The sequence below is a fragment of the Fukomys damarensis genome, unplaced genomic scaffold, assembly GCF_012274545.1.
Source record: "Fukomys damarensis isolate Sample0158 unplaced genomic scaffold, DMR_v1.0_HiC HiC_scaffold_18, whole genome shotgun sequence".
Taxonomy (NCBI): Eukaryota; Metazoa; Chordata; class Mammalia; order Rodentia; family Bathyergidae; genus Fukomys; species Fukomys damarensis.
This window is the reverse complement of record NW_022900930.1, coordinates 22,582,192-22,601,919: the sequence shown is the minus strand read 5'-3', so window position 1 is coordinate 22,601,919 and position 19,728 is coordinate 22,582,192. Positions and strand designations below refer to the sequence as shown.

Here is a 19,728-nt window from a genome sequence, read left to right as displayed (position 1 = left end):
TACGTTCATCATAGGGATTCTGTACTTTTAAATAATAGGTCTTGATTCTCATTTTTTCCCCTTGTCCCTGCCCTCCTTTCACCCCCTCCTCCCCTCTCCATTTGCAAACACTTTATTTCCATTTTTTCAGTTTCTCATATTTTTTTCCTCTCCCTTATTACCTCTCCCCCACCCTTCCCACTTTCCTTACACCTTTAGCCCTTTACTTCCTATTTCACATTATTAATTGTCTCATTAGGATCCTGTGTACTATTATATTTTTCACACCAAAGAAACTATTCGGTATTTCAGTTAAAGAAATCTCTGTATGAACATTAAAAATAGGGAATCCTAAAATAAAACTAAAAAGGAAAGTAACTGTCTTTTTATCAGCATTTGTGCAACCAGGAAAATCTGATCTGTTGTTGGTGTCCAGGGATTTCTGTTTTAGGGGATGTCTCATCTTTCTTTTTTTTTAATTTCTCAGTTCAAACTAATATTCTATCTGAGCACTACTCCAAATGTTAGGCTACTGTGTGGCTCGGTCTTTTGATAGATTCTGAGATAGTAGTGTTAGATGGATGCGATATACTTAGAAGTGCATTCTTGGTAGTACTCCAGTGTTCATTCTGGAAAGTTTGAGGTCTTTCACAAAATGGAAATACTCTCTTACATCCATCCCCCTGCTTCTGTCTTCCCTGATTAAGAACTCTATGTCTTGTTCAGTTTGCTATAATAGGCACACAACTCGTCTCAATAATTATCTTCTCTGAATGTACGCTATACTCCATTGCCAGAATACTCTAACCATTCAGCATAATGACACCACTCTCTGTAAGAACCTATAATGCCTTTCTCCAGCAGCTTAACGTTCTTCAGAAGCTTTTTCCAGGCTGACTGTTAGACTTTCTCAATGCCATTCTCCTTCATGTGCATCCTCCCATCCTAGCCAAGCTAGATAGAGCACTAGCCAGCTCTATCCAAAATAACTTTCCCTGGCTAACCACCATGTCTCTCTCCATTCTAGTTTTCTCTCTACAAAGACATCCTCATCTTTTCTCCTTTTCTGTTTTGCTTACCCATCCTGTGCAGCCTGCCTCCGATGCCTCTTTCTGTCCTGAAGCACTTTCCATTTCCCTCCATTGTGCTTCCTCCACGTCTCCTCATATCAGAAGCAACCGTCTTTCTTTGTTCTCATTTCCTTGAGTGAGTCAGATGATGCTAAACAGGAGCTATGTCTCATTTATCTTTATACTGACCTCAGCAACAAGCATCACGTCTTACATGTTACATTAAAAATGTTTGTTAACTTGAATTAGGGTAGGTTTTTATAGTATTGCTACCGACTAGGATTCTTTTCTCCCCTATTGGTGCAGTCTTGCAAAGGGGAGAGAGTCTGGCGTCACAGATGTTGGGTGGTGATGGGAGGCAGAGAAGAAAGTCCCTTGGGAAGCTACATCTGACCTTACTGTCATCAGACCCTCCCTCTGGCCAGCAGTCAATAATTGTTTTAGAAGAATGTGGAGTTTACAGATGTAATATTCCTTGAAGAGAAGAATTACTAATGGCTCTAATAAATGCCAAGTGAAATTCATTGCAAATATAAAGTGTTTTGTTTTTCTTGTCCATTAAAGACTCTTCTTAATGCAGTGTTGGACCACCCCTCTTGCATCCTCTCCCTTTCCTTCCCATGATGAATATTCAGCCCCCAGGCAGCATTATAATCCTCCATCTCTCTTCCATCGGTAACTCCCTGCCAGGTTCATGCTGCCTCTCTCCAGGGCATTCCTTTCTTACTTCAGTACATATTAACTTAGTGCCTACTGCTGGCCAGGCCCTTTCCAGGAATACATCTGTAAACCCAGGACGTGCGGCGATCCTCCCCTCCATGGAGCTTATGATGTAACATATGAGGCGTCCTTTCTCTTTCCTTTCACCTGTCCAGATTCTAGGATGCTTGCGCCTCCCTTGAAGCCATTCCCGACTGCTTCAATCCAAGTTCTTTTCTCCTGAATTCTTGGGGGCACCTGTTACCTGTTCCTCCCCTGTGAGAGATACTGCCTTGTATTCTTTACACTTGTGATGTGTGAGTATTTTATCTGGTTGGATGCATTTTAAACTTATTGAAAGTAGAGATAGAGGCCCTGTCATTTGGGCATTACAGTGTTTGTGTACCAGTGTACATACCTACATTTTATGTACTATCTCAACATATTAAAAATTCCCCAATCTACTATGGGACATTTCAGTTAGGCACTCAATAAATATTTTTAATTGATTTGAGTATTTATTGCTTCTGCTTTATCAAGTGCAGCAGCTCTAAGACTGTGCTAGACCATTAGTCATCCGAGTGTTTATTAAGATTCTGCATGACTATGTCACTAAGTGTTACTACTATTTCATCTTCTGCCAAGGAACCAGTCAAGTGCCAAGCACAACCTCTGCCCACACCTCATCAACTGAGCAAATCACCTCTGGGATACTCTGTGATGTTTGTAAATCTTTACTGTAATGTTGAAGCTGTTATTAAAAGAAGCAGGAGGCACCGGGGGAGGAGGAGGACTACTAATTATGGCTGGAGTTGATTTTAAGCTTGCTTCTCTACCAAACACTGGTGTTTGAAACTTCAGAGCGCCTTTCTTGCCCATATATCTGAGTTGAGGCTCATTGGTTTCCACCATGAAACTCAGGTTGCTATTAGTAGGGCAGAATGAAAAGCTCATGTTTACAAGTTGTGACTGGTCTTCTATACTTTTTGTGTGGTCATCGAGTAAAAGTCTGCTGGCTGAAGATGGAGGGCAGTCATTTGGTGAGAGCTCCTAGAAATGGGCAAAGGCAAAAGCACCTGCTACTCAAGAGGTCCAACCTGTGACCTTAACCTCATTGGCCCGTGCTAAGTGAGCAGTTGGCTTCAATTTAAATTTTAAATACAAGTATAGATTTCTTAATTTTTTTGTTTCCAGTGATTATTTTAAAACCAAGAAGCATTTTGTATAGTGAATAAAGGCACAGATTCTGGAGCCAGGTTTCCTGAATTCAGATCCTCCCTCTGACAGTTCTTTTCAAAATGGGAGTCATACCAGTACTTATCTTATTACTGGGTCCTGGTAACAATTAGATGTTTCTGTATATGAACACAGTAGGCGCATATAGAGATGCGAATGTACGTGTTTGGATATTAGAAAATTTGAATACATTTTTTAAACTTCCATTCCTTTTTTAAATTATTTAGTATCGCTTTCTTTATCTTATTTAATATTTTATATACATTAAAATAAATTTGAGTCTTTTACTGTCAATAGGTGGTACATCAACCAGTCCTAGACCCAGTCTGGGTCTTAACTTGCCAGGGCTAATGTTACCTCTGTGTAGATCTTAATTTTCAATTTATAATTACATCAGCAAATTCTTCAGGTACAGGTGCTTCTTAGGCTTCTTAGGTAGTAAGACTTTGCCTGAGAGGAGCATGCCAAATTTGGTGGATTTGGGTGGCTTTATAACTAAATATTTACCCAAGCTCAAAGAGAAATGATGAACTCTCAGCTGCTTTGGTAGGAGGCCTGATATGGTCTAGAGGCTCAGTGTGGGCCAGGAGCTTTGGGCACAACCTGAACGAGAGAGGAGATAATACATTGGAAGGAGAAATTTAAACCAACCCATAATTGACAAGGTTTTTGAAAAGTGGCTAAAGGGGACCTGGCTTAATTATGCTAGGGAAGAGCTAATGGTGAGATGCAGTAGCCAAAAGCCAACAGTCTTAGACCACATGATTATAGAGTCCAGAACAAGGGGGAAGATAATGCCACACGGAGACCACACTTGGGGTCCACAGTATTGTAGGAGGGAAACTGATAGGCCAGGCCAGTAAAGAGTGATCTCATAACAGGAGAGGATTTGAAAAGCCTCAGATGGTAGGAGGTGCTAAAAAGGTTTTATTAATAAGCATTCATATCAAGTGTATTAATCAACAACTGGACTGTATACATAGTCTCCATGCTCATTACGCATCCCAAACTATACTCAACTAGAGAAGAGATGATCTGAAATACGGGATCAGATGACTGTAGCTACCAGATGAGTTAGCAGACAAAAGCAGGTTATACATTTTCCAGCTTATCGGGCAGGACCAGTATGTGGTGTGACAGGAGAGGCTGGTGCTCGCTCACCAGAAAGTGTGGCTGGCTTGGGATGGGACCTGAGGTCTTGGAAGGGGTGCTTGAGGTCAGACTGAAATCCCAGGAGTGAAGAGAGGATCTGATTTTGGTTTTGGGGATCCACATGGAAACTTTTCCATTTCAGAGGTTTGAGAAAACCTTACCAAGGGCTTCCTGATGTTTTTGTCCTTCCTGGCTTCCATTGTGTCTTCATTTGGTGCTCACTGCACCTTAGCTGATGGTTTCAAGAGGATATGATTGAATTTGCTGTGCAAACATCATCTGTGCAAATCTATTGCGGTTCAGAGTGTATGATAATTTATGGTATCTGGTTCATGAGCTGAGTTAGAGGTTGAGTTTGGGAGAGTTTGGTCAGTATTATTACTAACACAGTAAGATTCATTTCTTTCTTAATCTTTTGCTTGTTAATTATTCTTTTCCACTGTGACTCCATTTTTCTCTGGTTTTTATGTGATTATGGATACTCCTGTGATTCTGTCCTCTCTCAACTTCCACCTTTCTTTCCTCTTAAAATATTTATGTGCTATTTCTTGTACTGTAAATAAAAAAACAAATGTTTTCTCTGCGCTTCTGTTGAATTAGGGCCCTGTGAGTATACACAGTATGTACACATATATTTGTGTCAGTTTTTCAATGTGTGTTAATAATGAACATGGTACAAAAGGTGGGATGAAAAAGACATTTTTATGCAGATGTAAAATTGATTTTTTTGCCTTAGTGATCTTAGGCATAGAAATTTTTTTAAAGCAGACGAGGCAGTAATATAAAAATCCTATGACTTCTACCAGTTGTGTTGTAAGCTTGGGAGAACCTCATGCTGAGAACGCGTGCCTGACATAGTGACCTCATTCCCAGTGCTGCCTTTGTTGGCAGCAGCAGAGCTGCCTGGCTGGCGAGGCGAGGCAAGCTGCACTGGCTGTCCAGGCTGCAAGCCCGACAGGGATGTGTGGGGAATAAGGGGACACGGGCTTGCGAAGACTTGCAGGGCAACTGGAATTCATGACAAATAGCTCATTGCAGCTAAACTTTGATCCAGTGTCCTGCAGAACTGCCTGTTACACACAGGAGGGAGACATCCTTCATCACAAGGAAAAGTCAGTCTTAAAAAAAATTTAGGAAAATGTATCAGACCTATGAGTACGGACTGGTGAGTATGTGACGCCAGATCAATTTCATGTGTGTGTTCTTTCTTCAAGCATCTGGAGGTATGTGCCCTTTTTACTGTTTTGATGATTAAAAAATATGAGTTTCTGCTAATGCATGTGAGTACACCTGCGCCCCTAGGACAGGAGCGTGTGCCCTGTGCAGCCCCATGCCTGGGCTCTGCTCCTGTCTGAGTCTCCGCACTGCACAGACAACACAGGCTGTAGCTTTTCTTGGAGCGATGACTCATTTCAGCTCACAAAGGATTCTGGGCAGAGTAGTGAGAAGTCAGGTTGGCTGATCCATCCCTATGACTTCACTTTGCAGAGAACAAGCAGAAGAGGAGTGACATTGCAGATTCCCGAGGCGCTGCAGTGGGATGTTGGCTCGGTGTGAGTGGCTGTGATATATGGGATAGGCAAGGAACAGTCTTCCAGCTGTTCCATGCAAACAGAATAAAGGAATGGCAAAGATGATTCCCCCTTTTTTTTTTTCCTTCCTAAAAAACATTACCAGCAAAATACATTCACAAAGCCTTTTTTAAGGTGCTTTTTGCCAGCTTTTGAACTGAATTTGTGCCAGTATCTCAAGCCCTGAATTGTAAGAAGAGCTGAGAGTTCTGGAGCTCATTTTTAAAAGTAGATCTACCAAGGTAAAGTACCAGATTCCTCTCCCGTTCCCTCGGTCCTCCATAGCCAATCTAAAATGCTCATTTAGGATACTATGACTGGAAAGTTTACTCTTTCTTCTTATTACAGATTCTAGGACGTCCGTTTCTGTTACTGGCTCCTTCTTGTGCTTGGATGCCACCCCCTTAGCATGCACCAGACTTTAGTGTCACAGGTACCTGGGGGATGGAGCCAGTCCAGAACGGCTCAGGTACGTGTCCCCTGCTTTTCTTTCAAGAATGGTTGTGTGCAAAGAAATATGGTCAAATATCTACCACATCTGTGATGGGAGTGAGCTGTACTCTGATAAGTGGTCTTGCTGTTATCGTTTTCCTGTGGCCTCAATCTCAGGCAGTCTAAGTACTCCACGGAGGCTGCCCACTTCATGTGCCATCACCAGCATAAGTCATTGTCTCATCAGAGCTGAAAAGTCAGTAGCTGTAGGATTTGTGGATGGGAAATAATTAAACTTCCTCATATTTCCATCAGCTGTGTATCTCTTCCATTCCCCTAAGGGAGGATTTCAGTAAATATTATTTGAAATTTTTATCTTGTCAATTAAAACATAGTCCCTGAAATTTCGCATGCTGTTTGGCCTGTGATTCTACATGCAATGCACTAAAATCCAAGAGAGTCTGATTTATGTGCTCAGGGACTGTTTCCAAGACCAACATCACATTGAGGTTGCTATGAACTGTTAAGGAAGTAAGCATATTTCATTATGGTCTGTTTTAGGATTCCAATAATGACAGAGGTGTTTTCTTACAATATCCATGGGCTTCTCACACACAGCTTTTTAAAGAAAATAATAGTGAAATGGTAAATGTTGGTCCTCAAAAGTATATTATATTCTGTATTTCAAATACAAAACATGGTACATCTGAAAACCTGGTCTTACGACCTCATCAAATACATAGTTTTAACACTGTTGTTTATTAAAGATCTTTTGAGAGTGTTGAATCCTTGATGTTGCTTGTAGGCATAATTCGAGCACTTTTTTTGTTTTTTTTTTTGTACTGGGGATTGAACTCAGGACCTTGTGATTGCAAGGCAGGCACATTGCCACTGAGTGAAATCCCTGGCCAAGCAGTTTAAAATAATGCCAACTCTATGTTGGATAGGACCCTTGAACATTTCTTTTCTCTTTGTGGTCACAGCTATCTGCATTAGCTCACCATTTTCTTTCTTCATTGTCAAGGTTGTCTCTATACACAGCACTCTGCATTTTTAGAATAAAGTTGAGGATGCAGAGTCAATTTCAAAAGGTATTTGGTCAAGGAAAATATAAGCATAGCATGTTGAGAATGAAATTGTACAATATCCCTCCACCCCATTAATTCTACTCATCCTAAAAGACCCTAGTCAAAAATCTTTCCCACATAAAGCTCTCCCAGTGGGAGAGACTATGCCCTCCCTCAATAGGAAGTCATGTTTTAGTCTTTGGAGTCCCATTGCAGAATTTGTGTATTTTCTTGTTATAGTTCTTCAAAGGATGTTTTGAATACTAATGTGAATATTTCATAATTGCTTATAGTTTTATACATTTTTGTCTTATTTTGTCACCTAAATAGTAAGCTTACTGCAGGCAAATTCAGGACTTTTCCCTATAATTTACACCTTCTAGCAATTCCCTAACTGCAGCAACTACTCAATAAATAGTTGATTAAAAGGTCATTTAAAAATCATTAATTCGTTGTCGAAGGTTAGAACCGTTTCTTTTGTTAATTTTTATGGAACTGCAGAATGTCCTGTTAAGTGAAAAAAGCCAGACAAAGAAAGACAAATACCACATGTTCTCATTCTTTTGTAGAAGCTTAAAAAAATGATTCATAGAAAAAGAGTAGAATAATGGTTATTTGAGACTGGGAAGGGGATCAGGAAGGAGGGATGGAGAGAGAGATTAGATAATGGGTACCAAAATACAGTGAGATAGGAGAAATTCATTCTAATGTGCTCTAGTACCGTGGGGTAACTATAATCTGCAATAGTGTGTGATATATTTCAAGCTAACTAGAAGAGTCTAAAGTTTCCCAGCACACAAAAGTGGTAAATGTTTCAGGAGATGAAAATGCTAATTATCCTGATTTGTAAATCAAATAATATTGTTCACCCAAATATGTACAAATATTATGTGTCCATTTGAAAAATTAAATTAAATTTTAAAAAAGAATTTTCACAGGTTAGAGTAATGCTAAAGTAAGCCACAGGTGTGATGCAGCTTTCCCTAGAAACTCGGATTGTTCCACCTTGCACCTTGCGATGTTGTAACCAAGAAAGCTTGCACTGTTCCTAAAGGACTATTACCGTTAAAAGGAGGATGAGATCTCAGTTTTTTAAAAGGCTTCTTTTTTATCTATCTATCTATCTATCTATCTATCTATCTATCTATCTATCTATTTATTTATTGGTACCGGGGATTAAACTCAGGCCCTTGCGCTTGCAAGGCAGGCCACCGAACCGATGAGCTAAATCCCCAGCCCAAAGGCTTCTTTTTTAGAACTAAATGAATTTCCTATTGATTTAAATTTAAACACTATAAAAAGGGTAAATTGGTTGAATTTAGGCTTAGGGAAGATATTTTTAATATTAACTATTTATTAAATATTTATTAGGTGTCGGACAGTATAAGCACTCAACATCTATTATCTAAATCCCCTCGAATTTTTTTATCAGTGTGTGCACAATGCAAAAGAAGAAATTGAGATTGAAACAATTAACTCATTTGCCCCAAATCATAAACTAATGAGGAGCAGAATTAGGCTGTGAACATGATTTTTTCTCTGATTTTATTGCTACATTTTAGGTGCACAATATGATGACACTCATCATGGGGAATTTGTACCTGTACATGATATATCTTGGTTCTTATTTTTTCCCCATTCCTCTTTCGCCCCTCGACCTCTCCACTCCTTCCTGTTTACAAAGTCTTTGTTTGCATTTTTTCCTTCTCTCATAGTTTTTCCTTTTCCCAGCTCTCCCACTTCCTCCTCCCCTTTAGACCTTTTCTCCTATTTCACCGGAACTATCATATATTTTGATCCTTATTTACACTTTCAGTTTCTCACATCAGAGAAACTATTCGGTATTTACACGTATCTGTCCTATTAATTTCACTGAAGAGTGTGGCCTCAATGTGCATCCACTTAGCTATAAATGACTCTAGTGTCTCGTTCTTTTTGGCTAGTGCCACAGTTTGTAATACCTGAAACTTGGAAACAGCCCAGTTGCTCATCAACTGGAGACTGGATAAAGAAGATGTGGGTTTTTGTTTTGGTTTTTAATAAAATGAACCTAGTGTTTGATGAGAGACCGTGGTTTTTACCACTTTCTTATAATACTAAATTTAGGAAAGGAAAGTTACATAATGATACAGTGAGTTGAAAGTTGTCTCTGTGTATCTATCTTGACCTGTGTATCTGTTTTTTGTCCTTAAAATCTTTAGTTCTTTGGTAACAACCTTCCTGGCAGCTGGACATGTGGTAGAGTGTCCATTTCTCAGGGAATCTGTAGCATTCAGTAAAATCTTGTAATTTGGGGAATGTAGTTCATTCATGTCTGAATTGTATTTAAGTAGGCTTTGTTGCTCAATCACAATTATATTTTACAGCTGGGCGTCGTGGCACACACCTGTAATCCCAGCACTTGGGAGGCTGAGGCAGGAGGATTGCTGTGAGTTTGAGACCAGCCTGGGCTACATAGTGAGTTCCAGGTCAGTCTCAACTGCATAGCACAACTCTGTCTCAAAAAACACGATTATATTTTACAGAAATCAGTCATAGTAGAGTTGTGGTACCTAAAGCAGGGAATACAAGGGTTGAGAAACAGCTGTGGGGATTTTAACCTATAAAGCAGGAATGAGAATGACCCTGAAGATGTTAGGCTGCTTTTATTAAACTGTGGTTGAGATATATATATATCATCAGTGGAAATTGAGGCATCCCTAGTGCTAGAGTAGGTTCGACTATATTATGAAGATGAGAGAGCTACATCACAGCTTACCGTAGAAATTGCTCGAGGCATTTACTAAAAGAAAAAGAGAGACTCCATATTCACAGAACTCATGTTAGCCAGATCCCTTAGAGAATTCCATGACATCTGAGAGATCTTTCTAGTTTGTGTCATCTAGAATTGATATTTTATTATGATTTTTATCATAGATGTAAATGGCTTTAACTAATTCTGAATGAGGGTCTAGAAAGCAACATAACAGCTGATGTTGGAAACATCTTGGCAGATAGCAGGGCCTTGCCTCATCCTGTCTTTAAGTATAGGAGCCTTTTAGTCAACAAACTTCTGAGTGCCTATATGTAAATAGCACCCTGCTAGGTTTTGTTTCACGGTGCCTCACACAGACCACCCTTAGAGCAGTCGTTGGGTTATAATATGGAGCTTTAGCAAAGGTTTGAGGCACTGAAGCATGTAATTGTTCTAGGGCTCATATTTCTGTTCTAGCTTTTCAGTTGCAAATCTATTGCAAACAGCCCAGTGGTTCAAAAGCATTAGATGCTATGAGAGATGAGGTCATAAATGGTCATCTATCTCTAAGGTGAGGTCAGCTCCCTAGCCAAGAAGTTCTTACCTATCACTGTCTATTGATTGCTCTTCTCTTCCTTTACTAATTTGCCTACTTCTTATTCCATGACAGTGTTTCCTCAGTGCTCAGATCTCAGGAGCAGAGCAATAGCTACTATGACTAATGAGAGCCTGTGCGCTGCAAAGATGATAGGTTTCTTCTGTAAACCATTGTGCTGATTGATTTGTTTTTTCACTTCGTTGAATCTCTACATTAGACAAACTAATAAACAGAAACACTTCTGAAACAGGCTGTCTGATCATTTTGGTATGTGCTGTAAGTCTCCAGGATTATTCTTAACTCTCTTTAGAAAATTTTTAGTAAATCGTAGCTGATGGACACCATTAATTTCAGTATTATTGAAGGCGCCTCCTATTTATGTTGTCTTTTGTATTAAAATAATTTCTTGAAACAATACCTTAGAAATGAGACCCATCGTGTTGAAGTAAAACACCAAAGAACCTTAGAGAACCAGTTTTAGAAATTCTAACTATTCTAAAATTCCTTTTTTATGTCGTTTCATTCCATTGACTTTTGCAATAAGGGCTCAGCTTTAAAGTTTTGAAATCAGTGGCATTTAAAACAAACCTACAGTAAACTGGTAAAAGTGGCTTTTTCAATGTCAAGTTTTCTTTCAGATTTCAGATACAAACATTTGAAAGTCAAATATAGTAATCTGGTTTCAAAGGAAACGTAGCAGCATGTGAGCTAATGGGAGCCATATGTTCTGCACCCTCTGTAGAGGTGCTGTGGTCTTCAAGAGAGTGCATATAGGAAAAGAATATCTGTTTTCTCTTCAGAATGGCTCTTTAGAAAATATTGTCACGGACCTTCTGTTAAAAGAACCAGATAGCATTTATACATGGAGTTAAGGTTGAAAAGTGGAATTAAACTGTAAGACACAAGATTTGTCTGAAGCTCTCTATCAGAGAAGTTGTTCACTTAACTGTGATGTGAGAGAGCGGGTGATTTCCCCAAGCCCGGGGGCCTTTAGTATAAAACTTGTCAAGTGGATAGTTCTGTGAATAATTTGCTGAAAGGAATAGAGTCTGGACCTTTTATAGACACGTGTGATTATTTTTATGAGGAGTCATAGTATCTGCTATGTGGGTAATTTTATTGGCATCCATAATTTTAACTTCAGTTTAATTTTGGCAGGACAAAGCCGAGTAAGACTTTGAATTAGAGTAAATTAGGAACTCTTTATTTTGTGTAGAAGGAAGAATAGCCAATATATTTAGCCATTTCCTTAAAAATTAAAACCTACTTTTTCAGGTCAGATGAGCACTAAAATGCTTTTCCCAACACATGAGTACTATATTATGATTTTCTGCCAGAAATCTGCTGCATTGGTAAAGGAGCGTAGAATTTGGAGCTTGAAGGAAGCTGAAATAATCTCATTCCACGTCTCATTTTATAGGTGAGAAACAGACCTGTGAATGTATTTTAAGAGATAGGGTTCTTATCAGCATATCTCCTGAATATTTTCTTATGTTGGGAATTTTCTACTTATAATCAGTACAGTTGCCACTGTTTTGGTACATGAATTTCACTAGGGCCAGAGGTAATTCTTCAACTCAAGGTATAGATGAAATTAACATTCACAGTAGGGAAAAGCGTACTTAAAAACAAACAGGAAAACAGTAATTGATTACTAAATGCAGGTTTAGAGGGAAATACTCAGATTTAAAAAAAAACTAAACTAGAAAATTTATTTTGTTTGCCTTGTTTTTAAGGTTTGTTATTTATGATGATGCAGTTTACCTGGAGAAATCCTGGCTTTCCTTTTTGTATACAGTTGTATGAAGATGGGTACTTTAAGACAATATTAAATAGCTTTATATTTACTTTTTAATAAGTCATTTTTGGAAAGATATGGGTAACATGTCAGGGGAGATGAGTATAAGTTGTCATAAATGTGACAGCTTAAAAGTTGTGCTGTCCTCCCTCATATGTGATGATTGGGGAGTACAGAGAACTTGGATTAATGACTAAAAAGGATAAAATGACACACAAAAGGATGGGGCTTTATTACAATGCTATTTTGGGGACCCACAAATAGAGCAAAGGTAGGAACAATTTTGGACCTTGAGTGCCTAATAGTATTTGATACCTAAGAGGCATCAGATGATTCTTAAAAGGCTAAATTATGTGAGTGAGAAGTTTTCTGGAAATAATTCCAACTCGTCACTGGCTAAAAGCCAGAAGGGAAGAGAGAGGGATTTAAGTGATAAAAATCGATGCTCTGGTTAACGGTATTTGCTGAAGTAGAAGTGATAAGCTTTAGACAGTGGGACTGAGCAAGCTGGCACCTGCAGAATTTCCACCTGTTGCTTCAGGCCTGTTTGTCAGTTGTGTGAGTAATGCCACCAGTTCGTTTACCACAGGTACACAAGGGTGACTTTCTAAACATACCATGTACCCGTTAGCCACTGAGAATAAGATCTAAGTCTACAGAGACCTGGCCTTGACTTTTTTCCTCCATCTCATCACCAGCCTTCTCTGGCTGTGACCTATACCCACCTAGCTCCTTCAGGCTCTAGGTGCTGTTTCCTGGTCTGCAAGTTTTTTGCTTTCTCCTGCTTTCGTGTAGGGGACTCGTTTTCCACTCCTCTCATTACCTGTCCCACTAATATATTTTTGTCCTCAGGCTGATTAGTGGACAAAGAATTTTGCGTGCAAACAGGGTTCAGATTTTCACTGACCTACTGTAAATGTTAAATGCCTTAAAATGGGAGTTTACCCGCCATTGTAATTTTTTGTCTTCTCCCATTTTAAATTCATTTAACAAAAATTTGTTAAATGCGTAACTCTGTCCAAGGCACGGTGCTTGCTATTATCTGAGCATCTGAGCAATACTAGATTTGACAAATGTCTCTTGAGGACTGCTTAAGTGGATATTGGTAAGAAAATAAAGCTAAAGTGAAACCCATTTACTTTTTTAGTACAATAAGACAGAATGATAGCAGTTTAGAAATAATTCATTAACCCACATATACATGTGAGCTTATTGAATTGTCTTATGAATATGTTTAGAACTCATTTTGCAAGTAGAAAAATCCATCCTGTACATTATAGGCAAGTAAGTTATAATTCATAATTTTTGCAAATATGGTAGTATCTGTAGGTTATACGGATTACTGTGACCAACGACATTTTAGCAGTATTTACATTTTCTTATTTTCTTCTTTGAAGAAATAAATGTGATTTAGTTGGTGGAAGAATTTTCTAATAGCATATTCTCAGAATAACCAGTTCGCTCATTAAGCAGGTTAAAGTAAGATAACACAGAAATACCTTGGTAAAGCTGAATTATGTGTTATGTTGTGTTAAGAGATATGATTCCATTAATACAGATCTTGAAAGCATGTTCCAAACTTCAATTAATATATAATTTCTATGGTAATTACTGTGTTTTGGGGGGACTATTGCTCATAAAATCAATCACAGGATGTCTTCAATTGGATCATTAAGTATATTTGTTCTCTGTTTGCTTTAAATATAAGATCCAAAACCTTTGAAATACCTTGAGAAGTCCACTGTATTATAATGTTATAAATGGCTGTTCATTCAGCAGGCATGGCGTGTACTGGGTGTGTTCTGAAAGCACTGCATTATATAGGTACTGGGGATGTGGAGTTCATGCCTTCTTCTATCATGGAGTTTATCTTCTAGTGGTTGAGATAGACAGTACCAGGAAACACATACACATACATGCACACATTCAGAGAGTGAAAACAGTGAACTCCAGTCATGTTGAAACAGCATTAGACTGTGAGGTTGGGATAGGGCTCCCTGGGGACATAACCTTTCACTTGAGACCTAAAGGATGAGAAAGAGCCAGTCCTAAAAAGGTTCAATCAAGGAGCGTCCCAGGCCAAGAGCACAAAAATATAAAAAGGCCCTTTCTGAGTTCAGAAGAAGTCTGGCATATCCACAGATTGGAGGAGGTTGTGGGTGTGGGATAGCAAGGGAGTTGGTGAGTAGGCAGAGGTAGCCTCAGAGGCGGGTGGACAGGCCCAAACCCTGCAGATCCTGGTGAAGACTCAGGTTTCCCTTTGAGGGCAACAGGCAGCCACTGTAGAGTTTTATGTAGGGAAGTGTTTTCTGTTTTTCTCTGAGGATCGTGACTATTCTCTGGAGAAGGGAGTGTCAGGAGCAGGGAGGAAGACTGAGTATCATCTAGTCATTGTAATGGTGAGACATAATGGAAGCTTGCAGTGGAGTTAGGGGAGACAGGAGCAGAGTAGACAGCACTGGAGTTGGAGTTGAAGGAACAGAGCCAGGAAGCATTTGGATGTAGCATAGACAGAATTGCTCATGTAGTTGGGAGGGGAAAATAATTTCTCTTAGTGCAGTATAAAAACAGGATGGCATGGCAGTAGTTACTTAGAGCATCTAGATTCCATTTTTGCTCCGTATCTTGAGTTAAAAGTTACTGCACATATTCATTATTATGGTGAAACTGAGTTTTTTCAAAAATTCAGTTCAGACACACTTAGAGCATGCTGCTTCTTACAGTTGGCTGCAGTGAATGAAAAGAAATTAAGAAGATGGCAGCAAAACTAAGCAGATCACGTCATCTAAAAGTATAAAGCATGACCTAAAGTTGTTTCGCTAATAGTAATTTCTTTTGTACAGAGAAGGTTCCTCTTGTAACCTATACAAAAATCAGGAAATCAATTTGAGCTGTAGTTTTACAATAATATTTTTCATATTTTTGTTTTTAGTCTTCTGAGTTCTTAGCTACGACGCATAAATTTTAGAAGGTTAACCTTCCAGGAGTCTGCTGTGAATCCCTCCTTTGACAAGCTGGTCCCCATGCTCCTTTTCACCTGACTTTTAAAATCATCCCAGGTGACTTTGCGTCCCTGTGGCCAACACTACCCAGTGACTCAGTAAGAAGGCGGGCCTTGGTGCCCCTTCTCCTCTTCTGTAGAGGTGCAGGGAGAAAGAAAGAGCCACAAAAGAGTTCAAAGTTTCTGAGGGTCTGTGGCCAAGCGGCAGGGCTTCCCATGCGAGGACAGGGCTGAGCAGAAGTGGCTCCCACTCCTCACCCCTGCGACAGCTGAGAAGCAGCATCTGTTTATTTGTTGCACATTGGTTTTGAGAATAAGATTTGGTTTGAATAAAGAACACACTGGTTCTTTCTAAAGGTTTAGATACAGTGTTCGAGGCTGTGGCCAACTTGCTTCCTCAGATGGTCCCAGCCTACAAATTGTGTTGTTTTTAGTTAAATTCTCAATGTGAATTGAGTTCCCCCAGCAGTAAATAAAACTCACATTTCCACTAACAGCCCCGAATTCCATGGCTTAGATTTTGCCTACTGCTGTCCCACCAGCTACCGTAGGAATTTTTTCAGAGGGCCTCTTCTTTTTCCTTCTTGGCAGAATTGGAGATTGAACCCAGGACGTTTGTGCTGAGCTACATCTCCACCACCCACCCACCTTGAGACAGGGTCTTGCTAGGTTATTAAGTTGCCTGGGCTGGGCTTGAATTTGTGACCCCCTTGCTTTAGCCTCCCAGAGTGCTGGACTTATAGGCCTACATCACCACACCTGGCGCAGATATCTTCTCTTTATGATACTTATGTCTCATGGGCCCCAGAAATTTGTACCTCCTACATTAGATCGATTCCTAGTTTTGGTTTATTTTTACCCGCTTTGAACCTACACTGTTTCTGAAATTTTGGATTCTTTTCCTATCTTCTGGCCATTGGGACAATGTTTTATTCCTCTCCCATCCATCTCTCAGAGACTACAGTCACAGAGGGCTAATGGAGCCTCATGTGGTGCGGCAGGAAGGGAGCTCTGAGCTTCACTGGGCTTGGAAAGAGGGTTCAGGCCTCCACTTGGATACCGGAGCCCTTTTGCTTTCTGTAATGCACCTGCTGTAATATCCCCACGTGTGGCGAGATCTCCAGCCCTGTTGCCTGATTGTATCCATCAGATCACTTCCGTTTTTAGTCCATCTAAGCTATCTTTCAAGTAAAATATAAGTATAACCCCAAGGTATAAAATAGGTGGCCCTCAGGTCTCAGGAGCAGACTTTCCTGCTCTCCCAGCCTCTCTCCCTATGCTGGGGCCACCCTGACAGCAGAAATCTTGAAATATTAGGGAACTTTGAAACATATCTCAGCAATTCCAGCACTATGGTGTAAAGATTTCAGAAGCAGACACAGCATTTGCATTGCAGATTGACACTTCCTCAAGATTCATATTGGTCACCCTTTTGATGCTGGTCTTCAGCCTCTCCTTTCTCCATTGTCCCTTTTATTGGGCAGATGTAGATGTGTACAGGCAGATGCAGTCTCCCAGTGCACTGTAATCTGCCTCTTCTGGTCCCTCATCTATGTGACCACCACAGTCACATTCCTGAAATTCACATCTGCCTGTGTCATTTCTTAAATTCCTTCCATCCTCATAGGATAAAGGTCTTGGGCATTCATCTCTGTCCTCATGGTTATCCATACATACCTGTGCCCTTATCTCCCACTCGCTGGAAAATACTTCCTGGTGAATCTTACCCCTCCTGATGTCTACCCACCTCCCAGCCACCAGGCCCTACTACTTCCTTAGTAGAGGATTCAGACTGGAAAACCTTACAACTTTTAGCTTTTGAGCCCCGCCACATCCCTAAGTGATGGGCCACCCCTCCTCTCTCTGTCCCAAGCTTACTGTTCAGTCTTGTGCACCTGTTCCACATAGTGGTGACCTTTGACCAGCTTGCCTGTTTCCTTCACTTAAATAGAAACTCTTCAAGGGCAGAAATATTTGCAGGAGGGGAGCTTACTCCCTTTCTGTCTACAGCTCCCAATCCCCTGGCAGATGCCCTACACATAAATACACTCCGTATTTGAGAATGAATCATCAAGTTACCACAGATGCATTTGTTGAGATGTGAATGGCAGTTATTAAATAAATCAACTCTGAATCAATAAAAACAGAAATCATTTTTCAAAGCTTCGTTGTTGTGGGACTTTCAGTGCACTGTTTACATGAGACCTCAGAGTTCGAAGGAAGGTTTTTATTTGTCATGCAGTAGAGGCATCCGCTGTGTGTAGAAGTCTTTTCACCTCAGTGGGGTTGGCTGTGGCTATCACCAGTTTCAGTGTTCAGAATTACTTGTATTCCTGATTCAAGGGAGAGGGGACTGTCGGGGTGTGTGTGTGTGTGTGTGTGTGTGTGTGTGTGTGTGTGTGCGCGCGCGTGACAAATGACTGGGAGTTTTAATGAAGCACTTACTTGGAAATTGTCTTTCTGCAGGTGATGTATCACCAATCAGTATGTCTCCCATCAGTCAGTCTCAGTTCATTCCACTTGGGGAAATCCTTTGCTTGGCCATCTCGGCAATGAACTCAGCAAGAAAACCTGTTACCCAAGAAGCACTCATGGAACACCTGACAACGTGTTTCCCAGGTAATGAGAAAAGAACAGGTATTTTCCAAATGCAGGTGTGCTCTGTGACTCCAGGACTTCACATGGACTGTTCTTCCCAAGGTTTGTTTATATTTTTGTTTTTGTTTATTTCCCCGCACTGGCGATGGAACCCAGGGCTTTCACACTGAGCTACATCCCCAGAGCACCTCACCCCACCTTTGTTTTTTAATTTAAAATCAAGTCTTGCTGAGTTGCGTGGGCTGGGTTCAAACTTGTCATCCCTTATAACTCACCCTTTCATAGTGCTGGAACTACAGACGAATGCCACCATGCCTGGCATTCTTCACCAAAACCAACCAGAAACTTCTTTTTTTCTTAAAAATCAGAGCACATCGGTGTTACATCAAAGGTAATTTCACTGCTTGAGGTGCAATACTTTTTGAATTGGCACCAAGGAAAAGAGAGAAGTGTGAAAAATTAACCAGAACTCAATTCAACTTTTGTAATCCGGCTTTCCTCAAATATAGGAAAATGGGGCTCGTCAGAAACAACTAACTGAGAATTTTAATCCAAATGGATTAAACTACAGAAAAAGTATTGTCAAAAATAAACACATCTTTTTAAAACTAATTTTATTGGTACAATGTAAATATATGTCATGATCATATTCATCAAGGAAATTTGCACCTGCACATGGTATATCTTAATTCCTCTTTCGCCCAATACCCTCCCCTCCCTTCAACCTCCCTCCTTATTTACAACCGCTTTGTTTCCATTTTTCCTTCTTTTCCCATTTTTTCTTTTCCCTTCCTTCTCTCCCCAACTTCCTGTTTCTCTTTCCTTTTGAACATTTTCTTCCTATTTCATTTTGGCTCTTCTTTACTCTTTCAGTTTCTCACACCAGAGACAATGCAGCATTGACACGTGTGTCTGCTTTATTTCACTTAAGAGAATATTCTCAAGGTGCATCCATTTAGCTCAAATGTCTCACATGTATCTTTTTTATGGTTGAGTAGTACTCTATTGTATAAAAAAGCCATATTTTGTATATACTCATCATTAGATGGACATTTGTGTTGTTTCCAAGACCTAACTATCACAAACTGTGTCGTTGTAAACATAGGTGCCCTTACAGGATTGGGGTATGATGCTTCTAATTCTTTCAGGAAGAGACGCAGAACGGAATAGCTGGGTCCAATGCAAAATAAACATCTTGCATGTTTGTGTCATGGCTTGATGAGCTTTAAGAAAATATCGTTTGTTAAAGTAGTTAAGATTTCATTTTAAAAAATAAAATACATATTTGCTTTTCTTTTAAAATATTATAAAAGGAAGATACCCAACCAGCTGTCTCTGGTGAAGGGAGGCTCTTCTTCCTGCCTTATAGTTCTCTATATCAAATCCAGAAGCTTTTTAAAATCCTTATTTTTATATAGTTTCCTCAAAGATCAGTCAGTTTTTTCAGAATCAGTTGCCTACCACCCACTATGGGTCTATAAAATAAAGAATGGAAAGAATGCAGAGCCGGTATATGAAAGTAAGATGCTTGTCCCTGTGAAGTGGCTGATAACAGTATTCCTAAGTTAGAATACTTTGTTGAGAAATCCATATATCATTTACAGTTAAAAGCATAAGTGGCTTGCTAGCTTTTGTGCAAATGAACTTTAATCCTAAGGCCTTGGTCTTAGAGGAACTGAGAGGACCTAACTGGAGCTTTTTCATGTGTGTGACACTGACAAATATTCATCAACCCTAGAAGTTTGCAGGGAGCCTGCAGAAACTTAAGTCTAGGGTAGGGGTTTAAACTGTGC

General features: G+C 39.8%; 1 protein-coding gene across 2 annotated transcripts in view; it reads left to right on the top strand.

Annotated features, from left to right (window-relative positions):
• The window catches only part of Stox2 (storkhead box 2), a 103,780-nt gene that overhangs the window by 69,827 nt on the left and 14,225 nt on the right, over nucleotides 1-19,728 (top strand). The window contains exons 2-4 of one of the 2 annotated variants that reach the window (XM_010641057.2): nucleotides 5,625-5,949; nucleotides 6,056-6,176; nucleotides 17,804-17,956. In XM_010641057.2, coding sequence (XP_010639359.1) covers nucleotides 6,152-6,176; nucleotides 17,804-17,956 — 178 coding nt within the window. In that variant the 5' untranslated portion in view covers nucleotides 5,625-5,949; nucleotides 6,056-6,151. The remainder of the gene's footprint in view (nucleotides 1-5,624; nucleotides 5,950-6,055; nucleotides 6,177-17,803; nucleotides 17,957-19,728) is intronic. The other variant, XM_010641056.2, reaches the window with a different exon arrangement.